Source organism: Corvus cornix, chromosome Z, assembly GCF_000738735.6.
Source record: "Corvus cornix cornix isolate S_Up_H32 chromosome Z, ASM73873v5, whole genome shotgun sequence".
In the NCBI taxonomy this organism is placed as follows: Eukaryota; Metazoa; Chordata; class Aves; order Passeriformes; family Corvidae; genus Corvus; species Corvus cornix.
This window is the reverse complement of record NC_046357.1, coordinates 44345572-44363509: the sequence shown is the minus strand read 5'-3', so window position 1 is coordinate 44363509 and position 17938 is coordinate 44345572. Positions and strand designations below refer to the sequence as shown.

General features: G+C 41.0%; 1 protein-coding gene across 1 annotated transcript in view; it reads right to left on the bottom strand.

Annotated features, from left to right (window-relative positions):
- Window positions 1-17938, bottom strand: part of UGCG (UDP-glucose ceramide glucosyltransferase) — a 36719-nt gene that overhangs the window by 9450 nt on the left and 9331 nt on the right. Inside the window, exon 2 of the mRNA XM_039566949.1 lies at window positions 2002-2143. Coding sequence (XP_039422883.1) covers window positions 2002-2143 — 142 coding nt within the window. The remainder of the gene's footprint in view (window positions 1-2001; window positions 2144-17938) is intronic.

Here is a 17938-nt window from a genome sequence, read left to right as displayed (position 1 = left end):
GTTTTTACTGAACATTAAATGAAATTTTTAAAATAAAATTAATTTTCCTAGTCATTATATAATGACTCTTCAATCCACAGTAGCAATGACATGTCTTTATCCATATTCTCCAAGAAATTCAACAAGAAGTAGAACAGATATTTCAGACTTCAATATTTGAAAAGAGAAAAATTCAAAATAAATGGTCTTTGTATGCAGTAGCAAAGTAAAAAACTAGAAAATGTATGATGAAAGCAGAACAAACATGCTTATCTACACAAACATTACCATCAGGTTCATTTGGATTTAACACAAACAGAAAAACTTTTGCAAAATTACAATATGCACAGTAGGTGAGAACTGTTCACTGATAAAAATATTATGTGTAAGTCCTGCAGTTTTGAGACAGCATAACTGGATTCTATTCAAGAGAAGACTATTTCATGCATGGAGGATCACAGAAGAGAATCGTTAGCACTGTAGGTTGAATTCAGCTTCAGTGGGAAAGGTTTCAGATTAATCTTTCAGAATAATTTTTCACTGCACAGCTGAACTTTGAATACCAGGCAATACTGTTGTTCTAATTTTTGTGGTCAATCTTTTAAGGTAGTTCTATACAATAACTATAAAAAAGTTTTTTCAGACAGTTTGAGGACCCTGCTTGTACTGTCTAATCTGTGCTGCTGTAAACTGAAGCATTCAGATATGCATTTTCACTCTCCTTAGGAAAAGTATGATTATCTACTACTATCTGAAACTCAGATTTGTGTGGAGTAGCAACATTTTAAGATTATTACCCATGTGTTTTCGCAACCAAGGATCAAGACTACCTCTTGTAAAGCTAGATCCAGCACAACTGTTTTTTTGAATTATTAAACAAGTTTTATTTGTACTCAAATGTTTCAGCTGCATAATGTTTTAGTGTTCATTATAGGTCATATAACACCTTAAGATATTGCTGAAGATCCTTTGCACTGTTTGCAACATTGGCCTACACAGCACGCCTAAAGTATGCTTTAAAATGTGCTTGGCCACACTTTATTGCACTCTGTTGAGTTGAAAGGACTCATATGTTCATGTCTGAAGCTTTTCAAAAGGCCCAAAGCTTCACTACAGAAAAAATTTTCAACTTCTAATTAGTTCCAAATGCTAGGGATTTTTATTTGTTTTACCCTATCCACTTAGGTGTACAGCTTACACAAACCTTTGACCTTTTACAATTGAAACAGTAGTGTCAAATGCAGTTTTGAGAAGAATTGAGAAAAGAGTTTTTTTATTAAAGTTAAATTTCAAGTTTCAGAATTCAGCAGATACAAATACAGTAAAAAATGTATTCCTTTTCCCATCCACAGGAGGATACTTCAAATACTGAATGATATAGCGAACATTTGCAGACTTCTTTTAAGCTCTTTGGAGCAAGAAGAGCATCTGACACATGTATCAATTATACTGTTTATCACTTATATTACAAATTCAAACAGCGTTTAACAGCAAATGTGAGCTTTTTTTAACTATTTGCTTCCCAACACCAACCATGGCTTAGAGACTACCCTATCTACCAACAACCGGTGAGGTACACTACTTCATCATTGAGCAACTCATCATTGGATGAACCATCAGTAAGAACCATCAAAAAGTTTCAGGCTGTCACTTAAGTGCTCTCTTTTGGAGGATCTCTTACAGAGAAGTAGCCAACTGAGGAGGATTTCTTGCCTCTCAAGTGATCTTTTACAGCAGCATGAAACATTTTAATCTATAAACACCACAACACAGGAATAATGATTAAGCAAATATTAGTGGAGTGTAGAGTATATTTCATCCCTAAGCCTTGGATGTGTTCCTCAACAGACAGTTTTCCAAAAAGGAGTAAGTTTTGTTTGCAACATGTAAAATATGTGATTATACATTTTCTGCAGAAGGAAGAACAATCCGACACAATCAAGCAGCATAGTTCCCATCCAAGCTTCTCATATGACTTTTTGAGGCATAGGAGGGAAAAAAGACACTAAATAATATACATACTTTTGGATAATCCAGCTCAAAGAAGGTTTCTAGGTTGTTGATCAGGTTAGGATCCACGCCTTTTAACGGCTTTAGAAGTGAAACACCAGGAAGCTTGCTATATGGCTGTTTGTCCGTGGCTTTCTTATTGAGGTGGAGGCGTCTGTAATGAAAAATAGCGTAGAACTCCACTTAAGAAAATATGCTAAAGAAAGCCATTCAAAATACAGTCAGAACTAAGAAAGCTTGGGAGTTAAATTTGCTGGAAAAAGAAATAATTCTAGTTGTTGAAAAACAGCTATATTTCTATCCAATAGTTGATGGCAAAGTTGATGTCAACAGCTGATGTCAATGGCAATACCTAAAAAAAACCTTAGCATGACATGTAGGTTACATTCAGCTTTATTTAACTCATTAGATATTTCAAGATTAATGCATTTTGAGCAACAGGAATATAACCTTTTTTCAAACTGCAGTAGAGACAAGGTTCTTCTTCCTCCACAGCATTAAAACTCCTAGCATTATAACAAAATCATCATAGAAAACAATTTATTGTAAACAAGGCAAAAAAGCAAAAGGCTCAGGTGCTTTTTCCTGCTTCAAGTTCTTCACCATTTAGAGCAAACTGAAAGCACAGGGGAAACAGTTTATCCCACTGATAACTCCAAGAAAATATTAAGAATCAATTAACAGTAGTATAAAAATCCTGACAGCAGGCTAGGTCAGAACCATAGATAAACTTTTACACACAATACCAGACAGTTACTGGTATTTCAGCAATGCATCAGAATTGTTTAGGTTTTAAAAAAGACTTTTAAGATCATCAAGTCACACTATTAACACAGCAATACCAAGCCCACAACTAAACCATGTCTCTAACTGCCACACCAAATATACAGAATGTGTTGGCAATAATGTCACAACTGACTAAAATCAATGCTTAATCGTACACTCCTGTGTAAATGAATACAAAATTCAATTACAAAAGCTTAATGGGAGTCAGAGACTGAATGTTATAATCTATGGCTTAAACCTCTTCATGAAGGACTTTTGCTTTTTATAGCAAAACTGTATTAAAAAAGCTGTAGAGAAGACACCACACCCTGAACAGGCCTTCTGACTGGGGCTCTGAACTGCTCGCTGATGGAGGTAAGATAGAGTAAACTCAGGTCTGGGGAGAGAAGAATGCATTCAAAGGGATCAAGCTTAACACCTTTGGAGTGGAGACCACAGCCCCAGGGCTATCAGCTGCCAGGCTCGCACAGACCCTCGCACCGAAGTAGGGGGAAGACAGGCCTTGGGCGTGTGTTGGAAAAGCCTCTGGAGAGAGGCGCAGTGACCGCCCATCCTCCGCTGTGCAGAGCCCAGCTGAGGGGCCCCTTCACCCCGGGAAAAGCTTATCCACAGCAGAAGGGGGTGTCAAGACCCATCAAAGGCTCCCCCCCAGGGGTCCCCAGACCCTGCACCAGAGCCCCAGAGATGATGCAACAGACCCTCAGTGTTGCAAGGGACAGTGTCAAACTATCCCCCTGTGAGGGAGGCACCTGGCCATTTCCACCTGGCCCAAATGTGTATTAATCCACTGGATTCTACACTTTTCAGCATGGCAGCAGCAGTGGGGGATCCTCACCACCAGCAGACCAGACAGAGGGGAGCAATGAGATGTCATTGGGACCCCCAGAAGGGTGATATGCTTCCACCTGACCCATGTCACCTCTCCCTGTTTCCCCCTCCCCCCTTCATTTTCTATTTATTTATTTTCTCTTTCTTTCTTTCTCTTTGCCTCTTTTATTAAATAAAATATATCAATTTTTTGGCACCAACATCTAACCTAGTTTGGTTTTTATCACGTTTTTTTGGGTATATTTCAAACCTTTCTGGGTCCAATCAGTTTTTTTCGCAGAGACATAGTTTCCTTCGGTCTTCTGTGTTAAACCGGTTCATAACAATGGGCCAGTATACAATATAATTTGCATCAAGTAAATACATATGCACAAGTAACTAAAGGACAAGTATCTGCAGAAACTTAAAATTTGCAAATTCATGTATATACCACATACTGCAGTTCTCTACCATGAATAATAGTCACACTGAAAGACTATTTTCTTGCAATGTGTACCTAATGATGTCAATTTTCAGCTTAAACTTTCACCAAGTAAAATTACTGAACTATGAAGGAGCTCCAGTAAGAGAAGAGATTCCAGGAGATCTCTAGAATTTTTTTCCCTGAAGTGGGACAGCGGCATTTGATACCTAATCAGGCCCTGCCAGCATGTTTTCCTTTTAGGCAGGTTAGCAGCTAGATATCATGGCCATAATGTTACAGAGAATAAACAATGGTTTGACCAAAAAGACAAAAGAACAAAGCAGATTGTGTCCTAGTGCTGTTTTTGAGTCCAGGCCTGGGCTCTGCAGAGGTAAATGGAAATAGACTTGCTGAGCATTTAACCGCCAAGAGATGGTCAGACCAAAGCAAAAAGAACAGTAATTCAGACAGCTATCCCAGACAGAAATTTTCTTAGCAATGTTCACAAATGTAACAGGAAGTAAGGCCTTTAGTGCCAACAAAAAGGAAGAGTCTCAAGAATGAAACTTTGACCAGGAGGGTCAAAGAGTAGATAATGCAAGGGAGGAAAAAAAAGGAAGTGTAGCAGAGAGTTTTGTAGAGCAATAAAAGCCATAATAAACAGGAAACACTAGACGGAAGTGCCAGAGTAATAAGCTGGGAAGACAGCTCTGAGGCAGGACTGTAATAAAGTGCATCAATATTACAAACCATGCCACCACAGTATTATGTGGGTGATTGAATTACAGAAAGAAGCCTACAGACTGTGCAAGAGAGAGAAACCTGGCAAAACACATAAATAAGACATGCAGCATTATCACAATCTATTCAGCTATGAAGCACCGTACAGTTTTGACAGCAAGTGGCAAGACTGTCCCTAAAATTCTCTCTTAAGTAAGATTCCAGTTCATGTGCTATTCATAACACTGCATGAAAGTGGCACCCTGCCCTTCTGAAAGCACTGAGGTATTGTGACACTGAACTAATTGCAGTGCTCTGTTAGAGTCCACATATCAAACAGGAAATAAACAGTAAACCAGATCATTTTACACCAAGGATTATTTGTGAAGTGGCATATTCTGACAAAGAATTAAAGTTACAATTGAAAACCTACCAGAGAAACAGGCCAACCATTCAAAAAGTCACAGTATTGAAATTCAGGCTAACATTTAACATGGAAGTCAAAATAATAGACTAAATTTAAGGAACATTAACACTGCTGATGCAAGTACATTCTACGTGAATCTGCCACAGTATATGTACCAAAGTTTCCAAAGCAGAGGTAAGATGAAGCTGGTATTTTTGGGCACTAACTTGTGCTTACACTGGTTCAGTTCTCTCAGACATATGTTGTGATCACAAAGGTCTTAATTTCTACATTACTCTGCATATATAACATGTACAGTTCAAAATTATAAAGCTAAGTAATCCTTCCTCAAGGTTCATATCATGTATAGGATGATATATGTTATTTTGCATTGAAATTAGTCCAAAGCAGCCAAACCACTAATGACCTTTGAACTCTGAAACAGATGCTGGCAGAGCAGTGTTTGTTGGCACTTTCAGACAACGTGTGTAAAAGTAGCCAGGTTATATTCAAGGACTTCGGCACCCACATTTATTAAATTAATCAGCCTGCATTCCCTAGGTAGTGCAACTGAATTTTTTTTTTATACAGTCTGGTACTGGTATATATAGATGGGGAAAGGCAAAAAGAAAAAGAGCCATATGGTAATGGTGTCAAGAGCTGTAGTTCCACTATCCAGCATCATCAAAAGAGCATCTACAAAATTTTCTCTAACTTTATTGCTTATCACAATAATAATTAACGCACAGAAGCACCTGTACCCTAGATTTCCTCTAAGCAGAGGACAAAAAATGTCTCCAAAGAAAATCCCAACAAGTTCTCACTGTTGGATGAATTCTTGCTAATCTGTACCAAATTATGCAACAACAACAACAAAAAAAAAGGCCAAGACAACACCTCCTCTCCCCACCTCATCGGGGCAGAAGAGTATTATCATAGAATGATTTGGGTTGGAAGGGACCTTAGACTATCTAGTTTCAATGTCCTGTCATGGGCAGTGACATCTTCCACTAGATTAGGTGGCCCACCACCCTGTTCAACCTGGCCTTGAACATTTCAACCAGGGATGGGACATCCACAGCTTCTCTGGGCAACCTGTTCCAGTGCCTTACCACCTTCACAGCCAAGAATTTCTTCCCAGTATCTAACCTACTCTGTCAGTTTGAAGCCACTCCCCCTTCTCTTCTCACAACATGACCTTGTAATCCCTCTCCATCTCTCTTTTAGCAAAACCAAAAACCTTGCTACAGTAGACAGGCTGCTGGGTCTCTCAGAGGTACACCTTTGAAATGCAGCTGAAAAAACCTCAACAGTCTGTTGGGGTCTCCTCTGCAATAACAGTCCTTTCACTCATGTCCACCTTCCCACAGCAGCTACTTTTTAATTAAAGAACTATCCTGTTAGAGGGAGGTAAGTAAATCTTGATGACAACTTTTAATAGATACTTAAATGCTGCAAGACAGCAAAACAAGATGCAGAAAGCCCTGATGAGGCTCCTTGAAAACTGTGGTTTCACAGGCCATCAAGATAAGGTAGCAGATCATTACTTCTGAAAGGGACTTGTTTTCGCTTCTACTTCTGAATTTTTAGTGATCTGAAGCATCTCACACAGGTCTTTGTGGAGTGTGGGTCTGCTATGGAATACAGGACATGAGGTCTCATCCTGAAGAGGTATAAGAAAATGCAAGATTAACCTTCCTGTTACCAAAAGGAGAATAAAAGGATGAGCTCCTCGTATCTTCTTTACTTTACATAATGAAATATCTATCTATATAACTATATATTTAACTGTGTGTATATAGTTAAAACTCTCCCAAAAGTTTGGTACTTTTATCCACAAGAAGAAAAAAAAAGAAATTTGCTACTGGTATACCACACTGGTCAGTGTACTAAATACAATTGAAAAAGACTGGAGGATTTCAAAAAGTATTACAGACAGCCCCTAAATTCATTAAAGTGGTAGCAGCATAATTGTTTCACCAATACTAATATTAGCAGATATAAAATCTTACCACCCTTAATGTTCCACATAAGAAGGCATACATAGCTAACAAATGTTTCAGCATCTCACAGCAGTTACTTTTTATACAGCCATCTGATCATTTTAAAATTAAGTAACCAAGAATACTTTTTATAGAGAGATAGCACTTCTATACATAAAATAATGTGTGCACAATAACATCCTTGAGACAACTGGTTATGGGATCAGAACACAAATAGTTTCTCCTCTATCCTTCCAGCTGCAAAGAAGGATGAGAGAAAAAACAGCACCAAGAAGTGTTGAGGCCCTCCCCCTGCCATGTGGTCCTGGGAGAGGGGTCCTGGGGGGAGGATATGGGGTTTTCCTGCCCCTGGTCAGCCTCGTTCCCCATTGGTTGTTTTGTGTTCCCCTGCACGGCCAAGGACCCTCGGGTCCCGGGATTGCCGCAGTTCCTCGGCAGAGCCCGGACATGCGGCTGGAGAAATAAACATCTCTGAAACATCTATCAAGAATCTGTCCATATATATTTCTTTTCCATGGGCCTCGTTGTTTGATATGCGTGTTACAGAATCCCCACTGTAACAAAGAAGACCAAGCAGAATATAATACCTGGCTCCATAACTGGTGTCACCAGCAGAGTTTTGGGTTTCTTGACACCATGGCCTGCTGGCAACTGACGGGGTATACCTGTCTCAAAGAGGGGGGTAAGGATTTTTGCATAGGTGTTAGCAGGGCCCATTGTAACAGCTTTGAACTAGATTTAAAGGGGAAGGGATAAAAATCAGACATGCTAGAAATTAGCCTGGGGACAGCCTGTCAGTATTTAAGGAACAGTGTGCTAGTGAGGTCCTTCAGTCTGCCATCTCAGTGGAGGCAGGGGATTGAGATCTATGTTGCAGCAAAGACACAAGGGTTACTGATGTCCTAGAAACTACAGGAGTGTTTGAAAACTGTCACATAGGAAAATCTCACTCCAAAAAAAGGTGGCAGGATTAATTGCCCAGCTGAAGTGCATCTACAACAATGTATGCAGTATAGGCCACAAACAGCAGGAGCTGGGAGCCATTGTGTAGCTTGAAAACTATGATTAGCTATCACCATGGAAGCAGGGTGGGATGACTGGCACAACTCAAGTGCTACAATGGATGGCTATAAACTCTTCAAAAGGGATAAGCAGGGAAAGAGATGGTGGGGTAGCCAGCATGTTAGGGACTATTTTGGTTGTCTAGAGTTTAATGATGGTGATGATAGGGTTAAGTGTTTATGGGCAGGAATCAGGGTAATAGGCCAAAAGGGCAGAAACCCTGGTGGGAGTTAGTTATAGACCACACAACCAGGAAAAAGAGACAGATGAAGTATTCTGCAAGCAGCTGGGAGAAGTCTCATAATCATTAGCCCTTTTTCTCACAGGGGACTTCAATTTAACAGATGTCTGCTGGAAATACAATACAGCAGAGAAGAAGCAGTCTAGGAGGTTCCTGGAGTGTGTGGAAGATACTGATTGTATCAGGAGGCTGAGTGAGCCCATTGGGGGGGGGCACCCACTGGACCTTTTGTTTGTTATCTGAGGACTGGTGGGTGATGGGATGGTTGGAGGCTGTCTGGGGCTTAGCAATCACAAGATAATGGAGATTCCAATTCTCGGAAAAGTAGGAAAGGTCATCAGAACTGCCACCTAGGACTTCCCGAGGGCAGACTTTGGCCTGTTTAGGAGACTGTTTGACAAAGTACCCTTGGGAGGTTACCCTGACATTTTTCAAGAAGGAAATCCTAAAGGCACAGCCAGCAGGCCATCCCCATGTGCCAAAAGACAAGGCAGGGAAGATGAGTGACCTGGCTAAAGAAAGAGTTTTGGCCGGAACTCAGAATGAAAAGGAGAGTTTATGACCTTTGAGAGAAGATGCAGGCAGCTCTGGTGTCATGAAGTTACAGAGGGAGAAAAGTAGATGGGCCAAAACACAACTTGAAGAACTTGATCTTGCTACTGCCATTGAAGACAATAAAAATGTATACCTAAGTACATTCGCAACAAGAGGAGAGCTAAGGAGAACCTCCATCCTTTATTGGATGCAGAGGGAAACATAGAAATTATATGGAAAGCCTGAGATACTGTCTTACTTGTTTCAGTTTCTAACAGTAAGACCAGTTGTTCTCCAGGTAACAAGGCCCCTGAGTGGGAAGAAAAAAACACACAGCAGAATGAAGGCGCCATAACCTGGGACAAAATGATGTGTGACCTGCTACACCACTTAGATATACAAATTCACAGAATGTCTGGGTTGGAAGAGACCTTCAAGATCGAGTCCAACCCACGCCCTAGCACCCCAACTAGATCATGGCATGTGCTTTTTTTAAGCACATCCAGGGATGGTGACTCCACCACCTCCCCAGGCAGTCCATTCCATCACTTTATCACTCTTTCAGTAAAAAACTTTTTCCTAATATCCAACCTATATTTCCCTTGGTGCAGCTTGAGACTGTGCCCTCTCGTTCTGTCAGCTGCCACCTGGTGAAAGAGACCAACCCCCACCTGACTACAACAATCCTGTAGGAAGCTGTAGAGATCAATAAGGTCACCTCTGAGTCTCCTTTTCTCCAGGCTAAACAACCCCAGCTCCCTCAGTCGTTCCTCATAGGGCTTGTGTTCCAAGCCCCTCACCAGGCTTGTTGACCTCCTCTGGATGCATGCAAGTGCCTCAACGTCCTTCCTGAACTGAGGGGCGCAGAACTGGACACAATGCTCAAGGTGTGGCCTCACCAGTGCCAAGTACGGGAGAAGAATGACCTCCCTGTTCCTGCTGGCCACACTATTCCTGATACAGGCCATTGGCCTTCTTGGCCACCAGGGCACACTGCTGGCTCACGTTCAGTCAGCTGTCAACCAGTATCCCCAAGTCCCTTTCCGCCTGGGCACTGTCCAGCCACACCATCCCCAGCCTATAGCATTGCAGGAGGCTATTGCGGCCAAAATGCAGGACTTGGCATTTGGACTTGTTAAACTTCATCTTATTGGACTCTGCCCATCTATCCAACCATTCCAGGTCTCTTTTCAGAGCCCTCCCACCGTCCAACAGATTGACACACGCTCCTAGCTTAGTGTCATCTGCAAATTTACTAACGAATGTCTGGGGCTGGACAGGATCCACACAAGGCTACTGAGGGAGCTCACAGAAGTGCTCAGCAAGCCTCTTTCAACCACTTACCAGCAGTCCTGGCTAATGAGGGAAGTCCCAGCTCACTGGAGGCTAGCCAGCATGACAGCCATCTGCAAGAAGGGTTGGAAGGAGGGTCTGGGGAACTAACTACAGGCCTAACAGCCTGACCTTGGTGTTGGGGAAGGTCCTGATGCAGATCATCTTGAGTGTCATCATATGGCATGTACAGGACAACCTGGGGATTAGCATGGGTTTAGGAAAGGCAGGTCCTGCTTGACCAACCTGATCACCTTCTATGACAAGGTGACCCAGCTGGTAGATGATGGAAGGGCTACAGGTGTTGTCTACCTGGACTTCAATAAAGCCTTTGACACCATTTCCCATGGTGTTCTCCTGAAGAAACTGGCTCCCCATGTCTTGGACAGCTGCAGTCTTTGCTGGGTTAAGAACTGGCTGGCTGGACCCAGAGAGTGACGGGGAATGGAGTTAAATCCAATTAGTGTCCAGTCAGCAGCGGCATTCTCCAGGGGTCAGTACTGGGTCCAGTCCTGCTTAATACCTTTATCAATGGTCACAAGACCAAGTGCACTGTCAGTTTGCAGATGGCACCAAGTTGATCTGCTGGAGGGCAGAAAGGCTCTGCAGAGGGATCTGGACAGCCTGAATCCATGGGCCAAGGCCACTTGTGTGAGGTTAAATAAGGCCAGGGGCCAGATCCTGCACTTGGGTCCCAGTAACCCCATCCAGAGCTGGGGACTGGGGAAGGAGTGGCTGGAAATCAGCCCAGAGGTAAAGGACCTGGGAGCAGCTGAACATGAGCCAGCCATGTGTCCAAGGTGGCCAAGGGGGCCAATGGCATCCTGGCCTGTATCAGCAATAGTGTGGCCAGCAGACCAGGACAATGACCACTGCCCTGTACTGGGCACTGTTGAGGCCACGCCTCGAGTCCTGTGTTCAGTTTTGGGCCCCTCACTACAAGAATGCTGAAGTGCTGGAGTGTGTCCAGAGAAGGGCAAGTGAGCTACAGAAGGGTTTGGAACACAAGTCTGATGAGAAGAGACTGAGGGAGCTGAGGGTGCTCATCCTGGAGAAAAAGAGGTTTAGAGGTGACCTTATCACACTCCACAACTCCCTGAAAAGAGACTGTGGTGGGGCAGGGGTCAGTCTCCGGTCCCAATAACAAGTGGCAAGACAAGAAGGGCCTCAAGTTGCAGCACCAGCGAAGTTTAGGTTGAATATTAGAAAAAAATTCTCCACCAAAAGGCTTAGCAAGCATTGGAATGGGTTGTCCAAGGAAGTGGTGGAGTCACCAAACGTGGAGATAGTTAAAAGATGTGTAGATGTGGTTCTTACGGACATGGTTCAGTGTTCAGTTGACAGTTGGACTTGATGATCTTTGAGAGCTTTTCCAACCTAAACTAGTGTACAATTCTGTATTTTCCTATGTGACTAAGATTTTTTCTATATATAATATTATATAATAAATATTTACAAATATAATTACTTTTTTTATAATAAATATGTATGTGCAGGTTTTTGTCTGCATGTGACGGTGGGAGGGATGGGGTATGTACAAGAAATCATTGCCACAGCTCTAGTAGACACCATCAGGAAGGAAAACATGGAGGCAGAAAAACACAAGAAGACTCTGCAATGATACAAGTAAAGGTAAATAACACACTATTATCAAGTACTTGTTTCTTCTACTTCTCTGCCCAGATTTAAGCACACCGTAATACTACTGTTGTACTACTGTGGAGGTCTACTACACTATTACTCCTTTTTAGGGACCTCCTAGATGTCAGAGAGATTTGAAAACTGAAAGACAAATCAAACAGAAAACCAGGAATGACCTGTGGCCACTGGTCTCCTAGCAAATTGAGAGAATTTTTCTTAAAGCAAGAATTAAACACCTTGATCTTGTTTTCAACCTTTCTTCCCCTTGAGAGGAGTTTTATAATGTAGCTGAAGCAGTTTAACTGCAGGCTGCTACTGCTCAGAGGCACTCCCTCTTTCCTCCTCTCTTTCTGGGATGTCCTGTGCTGGCATTTGTCTGATCCCACAGTGAACTAGCTGAGATACATAAACCACCACATAACTATTACTCAACATGTAATGTTAGAATTTCATCACTTTAACCTAGTAAGCTTGAAAGGATGCAGCAAGATGATCATGCAGCTTCACAGGCAGCAAAGGTCCCCCAGTAATCCTCCTCCTGTGCTGCCATCAATACCAACCAAACAAGACATCACGCTAGTATTGATGTCCATACAATCCTCCTTCAAATCACTCACTCAACTGAAAGTTAAATCTGCCTTTTGTTTTCTTCCACATCAGATTGTCTTCTGCCAAATTAGATTTCAGGCATCTTATGGAAGGCTGCACAGAACTCCAGAGCATGTTCAAGAAGGCTCTGAATGTGCTGCCAAGGCCACAGGAGAAGAGTAGGAACAGGGTCTCCTTCCCTCTATGCTTCAGTGGGCTTCCAGAAGAGCTGAGATGAGCTGACCATTGATTTGGGTCAGGTGCCTAAAAGCTACTGCACAACCAACTCTACATCACACTTTTCCTTCACAGCATTCACTCCCTTATAGGTTGCTCCTTATCTGCCAGAAACAGCTAACTTGAGTTAATTAGTAAGAGAAAACACTGCCGGTGCTCACAAGAGACTCTTGAAGTAATACTTAAGGCACACCACTCTTCTACCTCTCTTGACTGAAAGGAAGACATCAGCCTATAAAAATATGCTAGTGCCAGGCACCCTTGCTTAGCTGCTGGCCTGATCAACCCATTGCAGCAGTCAGTCATTGCTCTCAGAGAGGCATTCTTTCCCATCCTCCACTTCTGTCACCTGCTCACATCCAATTCAACAGCCATATGGACACATGGCAAGTCCAACCACACACTCACCAACGTAATAGTTACACAACTGTCAGATCCAACAATAGGGAGGAGCAGAAACACACAGCTGTGGACAACAGGAAAGGACTCAAGGGGAAACCCTAACATAATTAAAAACATTTAACATGTCACTTGGCCTTGATAAAATGTTCAGAGACAGGAGGAAGTAGATGAGTTTGAAAGAAGAACATGGTAGGTATGATCCAGGTGTGCACTTTGTAGGAGAGACTTCTCGGCTGTCTGCCAGCAGAGGAACAGTCACAGGTTTGTGCATGCCTCAAAACCACTGAAAACAAAAAATGCAACGCTGCTTTTTTGCATACTAGGAGTTTATGTTGAAAAGCATGCTACAATTGTGCTTCATCACATGCCAGCTGAGTGTACTGAGTGTACATATTTTCTCCCTATACTTCCCATACCTCCACAGACAAAATGAAAAGGACCTGTCAGTGTAATGCACTGAAATCACAATGGGTAGTGGAGAAGAGAAATGATTAAAAAAAACCCCAGTAAACCTAAAACAAGCTCAAAAGCACCAAAAGTCAAAACTTAAAAAAAACCCCAAAACAACCAAAAAACAAAACAAAAGAACACCAAACACCAATTTGCTTATGCAGTTTTGGAAAGGCATAGTCCAACCAGTGGCTAAGAATAAGGCCAAAAAAAAAAAAATCATATCATGTAGAACAGTAAATGTCCCATCTAGTGCTACTTGCCATTTCAAATGTAAAAACTCCATGCACTACTGAAATTCTTCAACCAGCATTTTCCAAGTATTACCATGAAGTCATGTTCAGCAGATGCAATCCATAACTTGATACAGTCTTTTCTAAAACGGGGCAATGGGGGAGAGACAAGGGGAACTAAAAATGCTTTCAAATACTTTTTACAGTTTTAAGTAGAAAAAAACTCCCGACCTTATCTTTCAGGAATAAGAAAGAGCAAACACTAGAGACCTCAACTTTAAGCCAGCAAACATGTTCTCTCCTACTCCCCTCCCACTCCCCCAGGACAAAAGAAGAAACAAACAGGCTTCCATACAATAGGCTGTGGCTGAACCTGAAGCAACAGGAACCCTTTTACTGAGGAAGTCTTTGACAGTTTACAATTCAGCAAGCTGAAATGAAGTGGACTTAACAGAGACACAGCAAGTCGCCTACAACACATCCATTGCTGCATCGCACTAAGAATTAAAATAAACACGTTTTTCCTTGTAGTCTATCTGCAGTCTGCCATCAAAATAGCAATTTATTCCCTGTTTCTGCTTTCCCACAACCTCAGCCCACTTGTGGCTATAAAACAGTCAGCACCACAAGACAAATTGGATCAGCCTGCTGATCAAACAGGGAACTACTCCACAGAAAAAAATCGCTTGCTGATCTGAGTCACCAAATAGCCACATGCTCACTAAAGGCATATTAGAATGGCAGAAATGTTTAGAAAGGCATAGCAGTAGGAGGGGATTTGGATTATCCCCCTGAGCATCAAATCAAGATTCACTGAGGCATAGAAACAGAAATGTTTTTGGTACTCCTTGCAACAAACATTATGCAACTTTAGAGAACTGCTGCGTCCAGCATAATATGCGTTTTGTTTATGAAAGCATCTCCAGGGGTTTGGCCATAACTCTGGGCCAGATAAACCAACCACAGCAGAGAGCTTTTAGTACAGGATCAACCCATCAATATTAAGTGTGGGAGCTTCTAAAACACAAAACTTCTGAACAATTTTATTGTGAGACTATTCCATTCAGTTTTCTGACTTTTTTTTGAAAATCTGTTAAGATTAAACTAGCTCAGCCTCAATTATTTCATAAGGCACAAGTTTAAATGACAACATTATTTGCTAAACATTACATAATGTGCATCCTACAGACTCCAGGCTGCTCCTCCTGTGCAGCTTTTTCCAGTTTCTTCTCCCTTAAAACTTTCAAAACAGTTAACTGCCAGTAACAGAATTATGTTAATGGCTAATCAGAAACTATATTAACAAACCATACATGCCAACATTTTTTCTTTATTTTCAGTGTATGACAGGCTGATTTATATTCCATTAATTCAGGAACAAGTGTTTCCAGAGTACAAAACAGCATACTGTTTTGTACTGAAAAAGACACTCCAACACCAATTCACACAAGTTTGAACACACAGTCTGGGGCCATATTACCCACAGCTGGGGTAATAAAAAAGCTGTAAACCTTGTCTGGACTACACAATTGTCAGTAAGAGGGTCACTGCTCTCATGCTGCAAATACCTTGGAAAGCTTGAATAAGTCTCCTTTATGAAACACCAGAAACTGACGGAAGCAATTATATAAAAACAAAACCGCTTTGAAAGAAAATGCTAAGTTAAAATTTAACACTTCTACACTCAACATCATGCTTGACTGCATTTCAGAAGAGCAATTTTAAATTTTTTTTTACATTTCCAACAAATAAGAACCCGAAAAACCAACTTATCAAATTTTACCTTATGTCTACAAAAACCCACAATACTTGGTTCATACTGTCAAAAAAATACTGCCCTCACCACAACACAAACCACACAAAAGAATCTCCTTGGAAATGCAGGTATAAAACATATGTATCACCTCTCTTAAAAATACTTAAAAGGAAGTGTGAAGTAACAATTTTGAACTCAATTTTAACTCAATTTTTAGCTCAAAGTATTTCAGTATAAAGCATTTGGGATATCTTCTCCATAACACCTCAGTACATTGACCAATATCTGATTTTCATCAGCTTGAATATTTTAACATGTGTGTATGACCAGACAAATGATAATTCTGCTTCATAAAATAAGCAGAAATAAGGTGTAGCACACTACCCATTATTAAAGCAAAGCAGCAGTTGTCTGGGAAATCATTACAACACAGGCAAATTGAATCAAGATCAAGACAAGTGCTTAATAAGAATAGGACGGCTGCAAACAACATAAAAGTGAATGGTTAACTTCATTCAAAGATTCCTCCTCATGGACTCAAATTGTTAACAAATCCAAGATGAGCCGTACCGAGAGGGGGGGAAGAAAACAAAACAGTCTTTGGTTTACAAACAGTTATTTCTAAAGAGAGGAGCTCAAGTGGTCTAAACCAGACCAAACCAGCTAGCAGCACAAACTGGCAAAGATACCAGTTGTTAGTTATCCTGCTGGTTTAATGAAAAAAGATTGGTCCGCTAGAAGCACCCACCAGCTGTTCAAAAAACAGCTGCAAGAAATAAAACAAATCCTCAGCAAAGTGTTGCAAGTAGCACTGGCAAGACAGTCCTAATCTTTCACTTAGTACAATGCACCCCTTCAATTTTCTATCTTCGTTTACGCTTGTAAGAATGCTTTTTACCCTAGTTGTCCAAAGGACGGTGTCAGACTTACTTTATACATGCTGAAACTAGAATAAATTGATTCAGGGTATGAATTCACCCAGGCCAATTATGAGAAGATATAGTTTTGCATAGGTCCTCATCACCCACTATTAAAAGTAATGTATTTAAGAAAATACAAAATTAGTCACCTTGCAATTAGCAAAATAAAAATCTTTTCTTAGTCTCTAGGAAAAGATATCTCACAATAAAGTAATTAATACTTTCTTTTAAACCACAGTCTTCAGTAAATGTAAAACCAATATTAAATGTGTCAAAACTACAGTATTTTATTTCAGTTAAAAAACTATTTAAAAATCCTAGTGAACTCTGACACCACTATTTAGCATTACGCAATTCTCATGAGTGATGGACACACATACTGAAGGGTGCTCTGGTAAAACAGTAAAACTAGTAATATGCTCAGCATATAACTCAGAAATTTCAGATTCCAATTTTTAGAGTAATTTATCATCTACCATTCTACTCATCCACCATAATCAAAAGCCATGCTTTTATGGGAACAGTTCATGTAAAGCATCAACTTCTTAAAACTTCTTCGAAATCTTCATATCCTGACAAATGCTGACAGAAAGATTATATTTTTCCTCATCCCACTATTCAGCTTCTTCCACTCCAGCTCACATACAAAGCTGGATGCTTTTTTGCCCTGTAACAGCTCCACTAACCCAACCCATTTCATTTCCATACTACATACTCCAAATCTTACAGCCTTCTATCTTCCCCTTCCATACAAACCACTCCCAAGAGATGTGACAAGTGGGCTTTAAAATCAAAACATGTCTATTGTACTATCTTCCCTCTTCGCAACATAAGTTGAGAAACAAACACCATCCAGACTGCCATAATTCCTCTCCTTTAAACGAACACTAGACAGTCTTTAATCTAGGCTTAGGTTTCTTGCATTCTGATAAATCATTCAGGGCCACTACTACCATAATGTCTACCCCAAAGTTTATAGTCTGTGTCTTATCCTCCTGACTCTCATTACTAAAAAATTGGCATGCCCTAATTGCCTTCAACATTATTGGTTTTCTCCCACATTGTTACCACTCTCAGATTTCTAGTCCTGCACTGTTTAGCTTTCCCTGTTTATCATGCTTGTAATACAGAAACTTATTCACAATTTCAGTATATAAAAAACTAACTCCTGTTTTTTTTCAGATATGTCTTCCCCTAAGGATTACCTAAATTTAAGCCTTATTATTACTTGGTGTCAGGTAAACTTCTACTTGTTTAAAATAAGCAACACACAAAACTTACGGCCTCCACACAACCTCCTTCTTAGTCTACTGCTCCATAACAGTCCAGGATAGCTGCCTCAATGTCATCTTTCACAAAAAAATCACCATACAGCAGAGGTTGGAAGGCACCTCTGGAGGTCAGCTA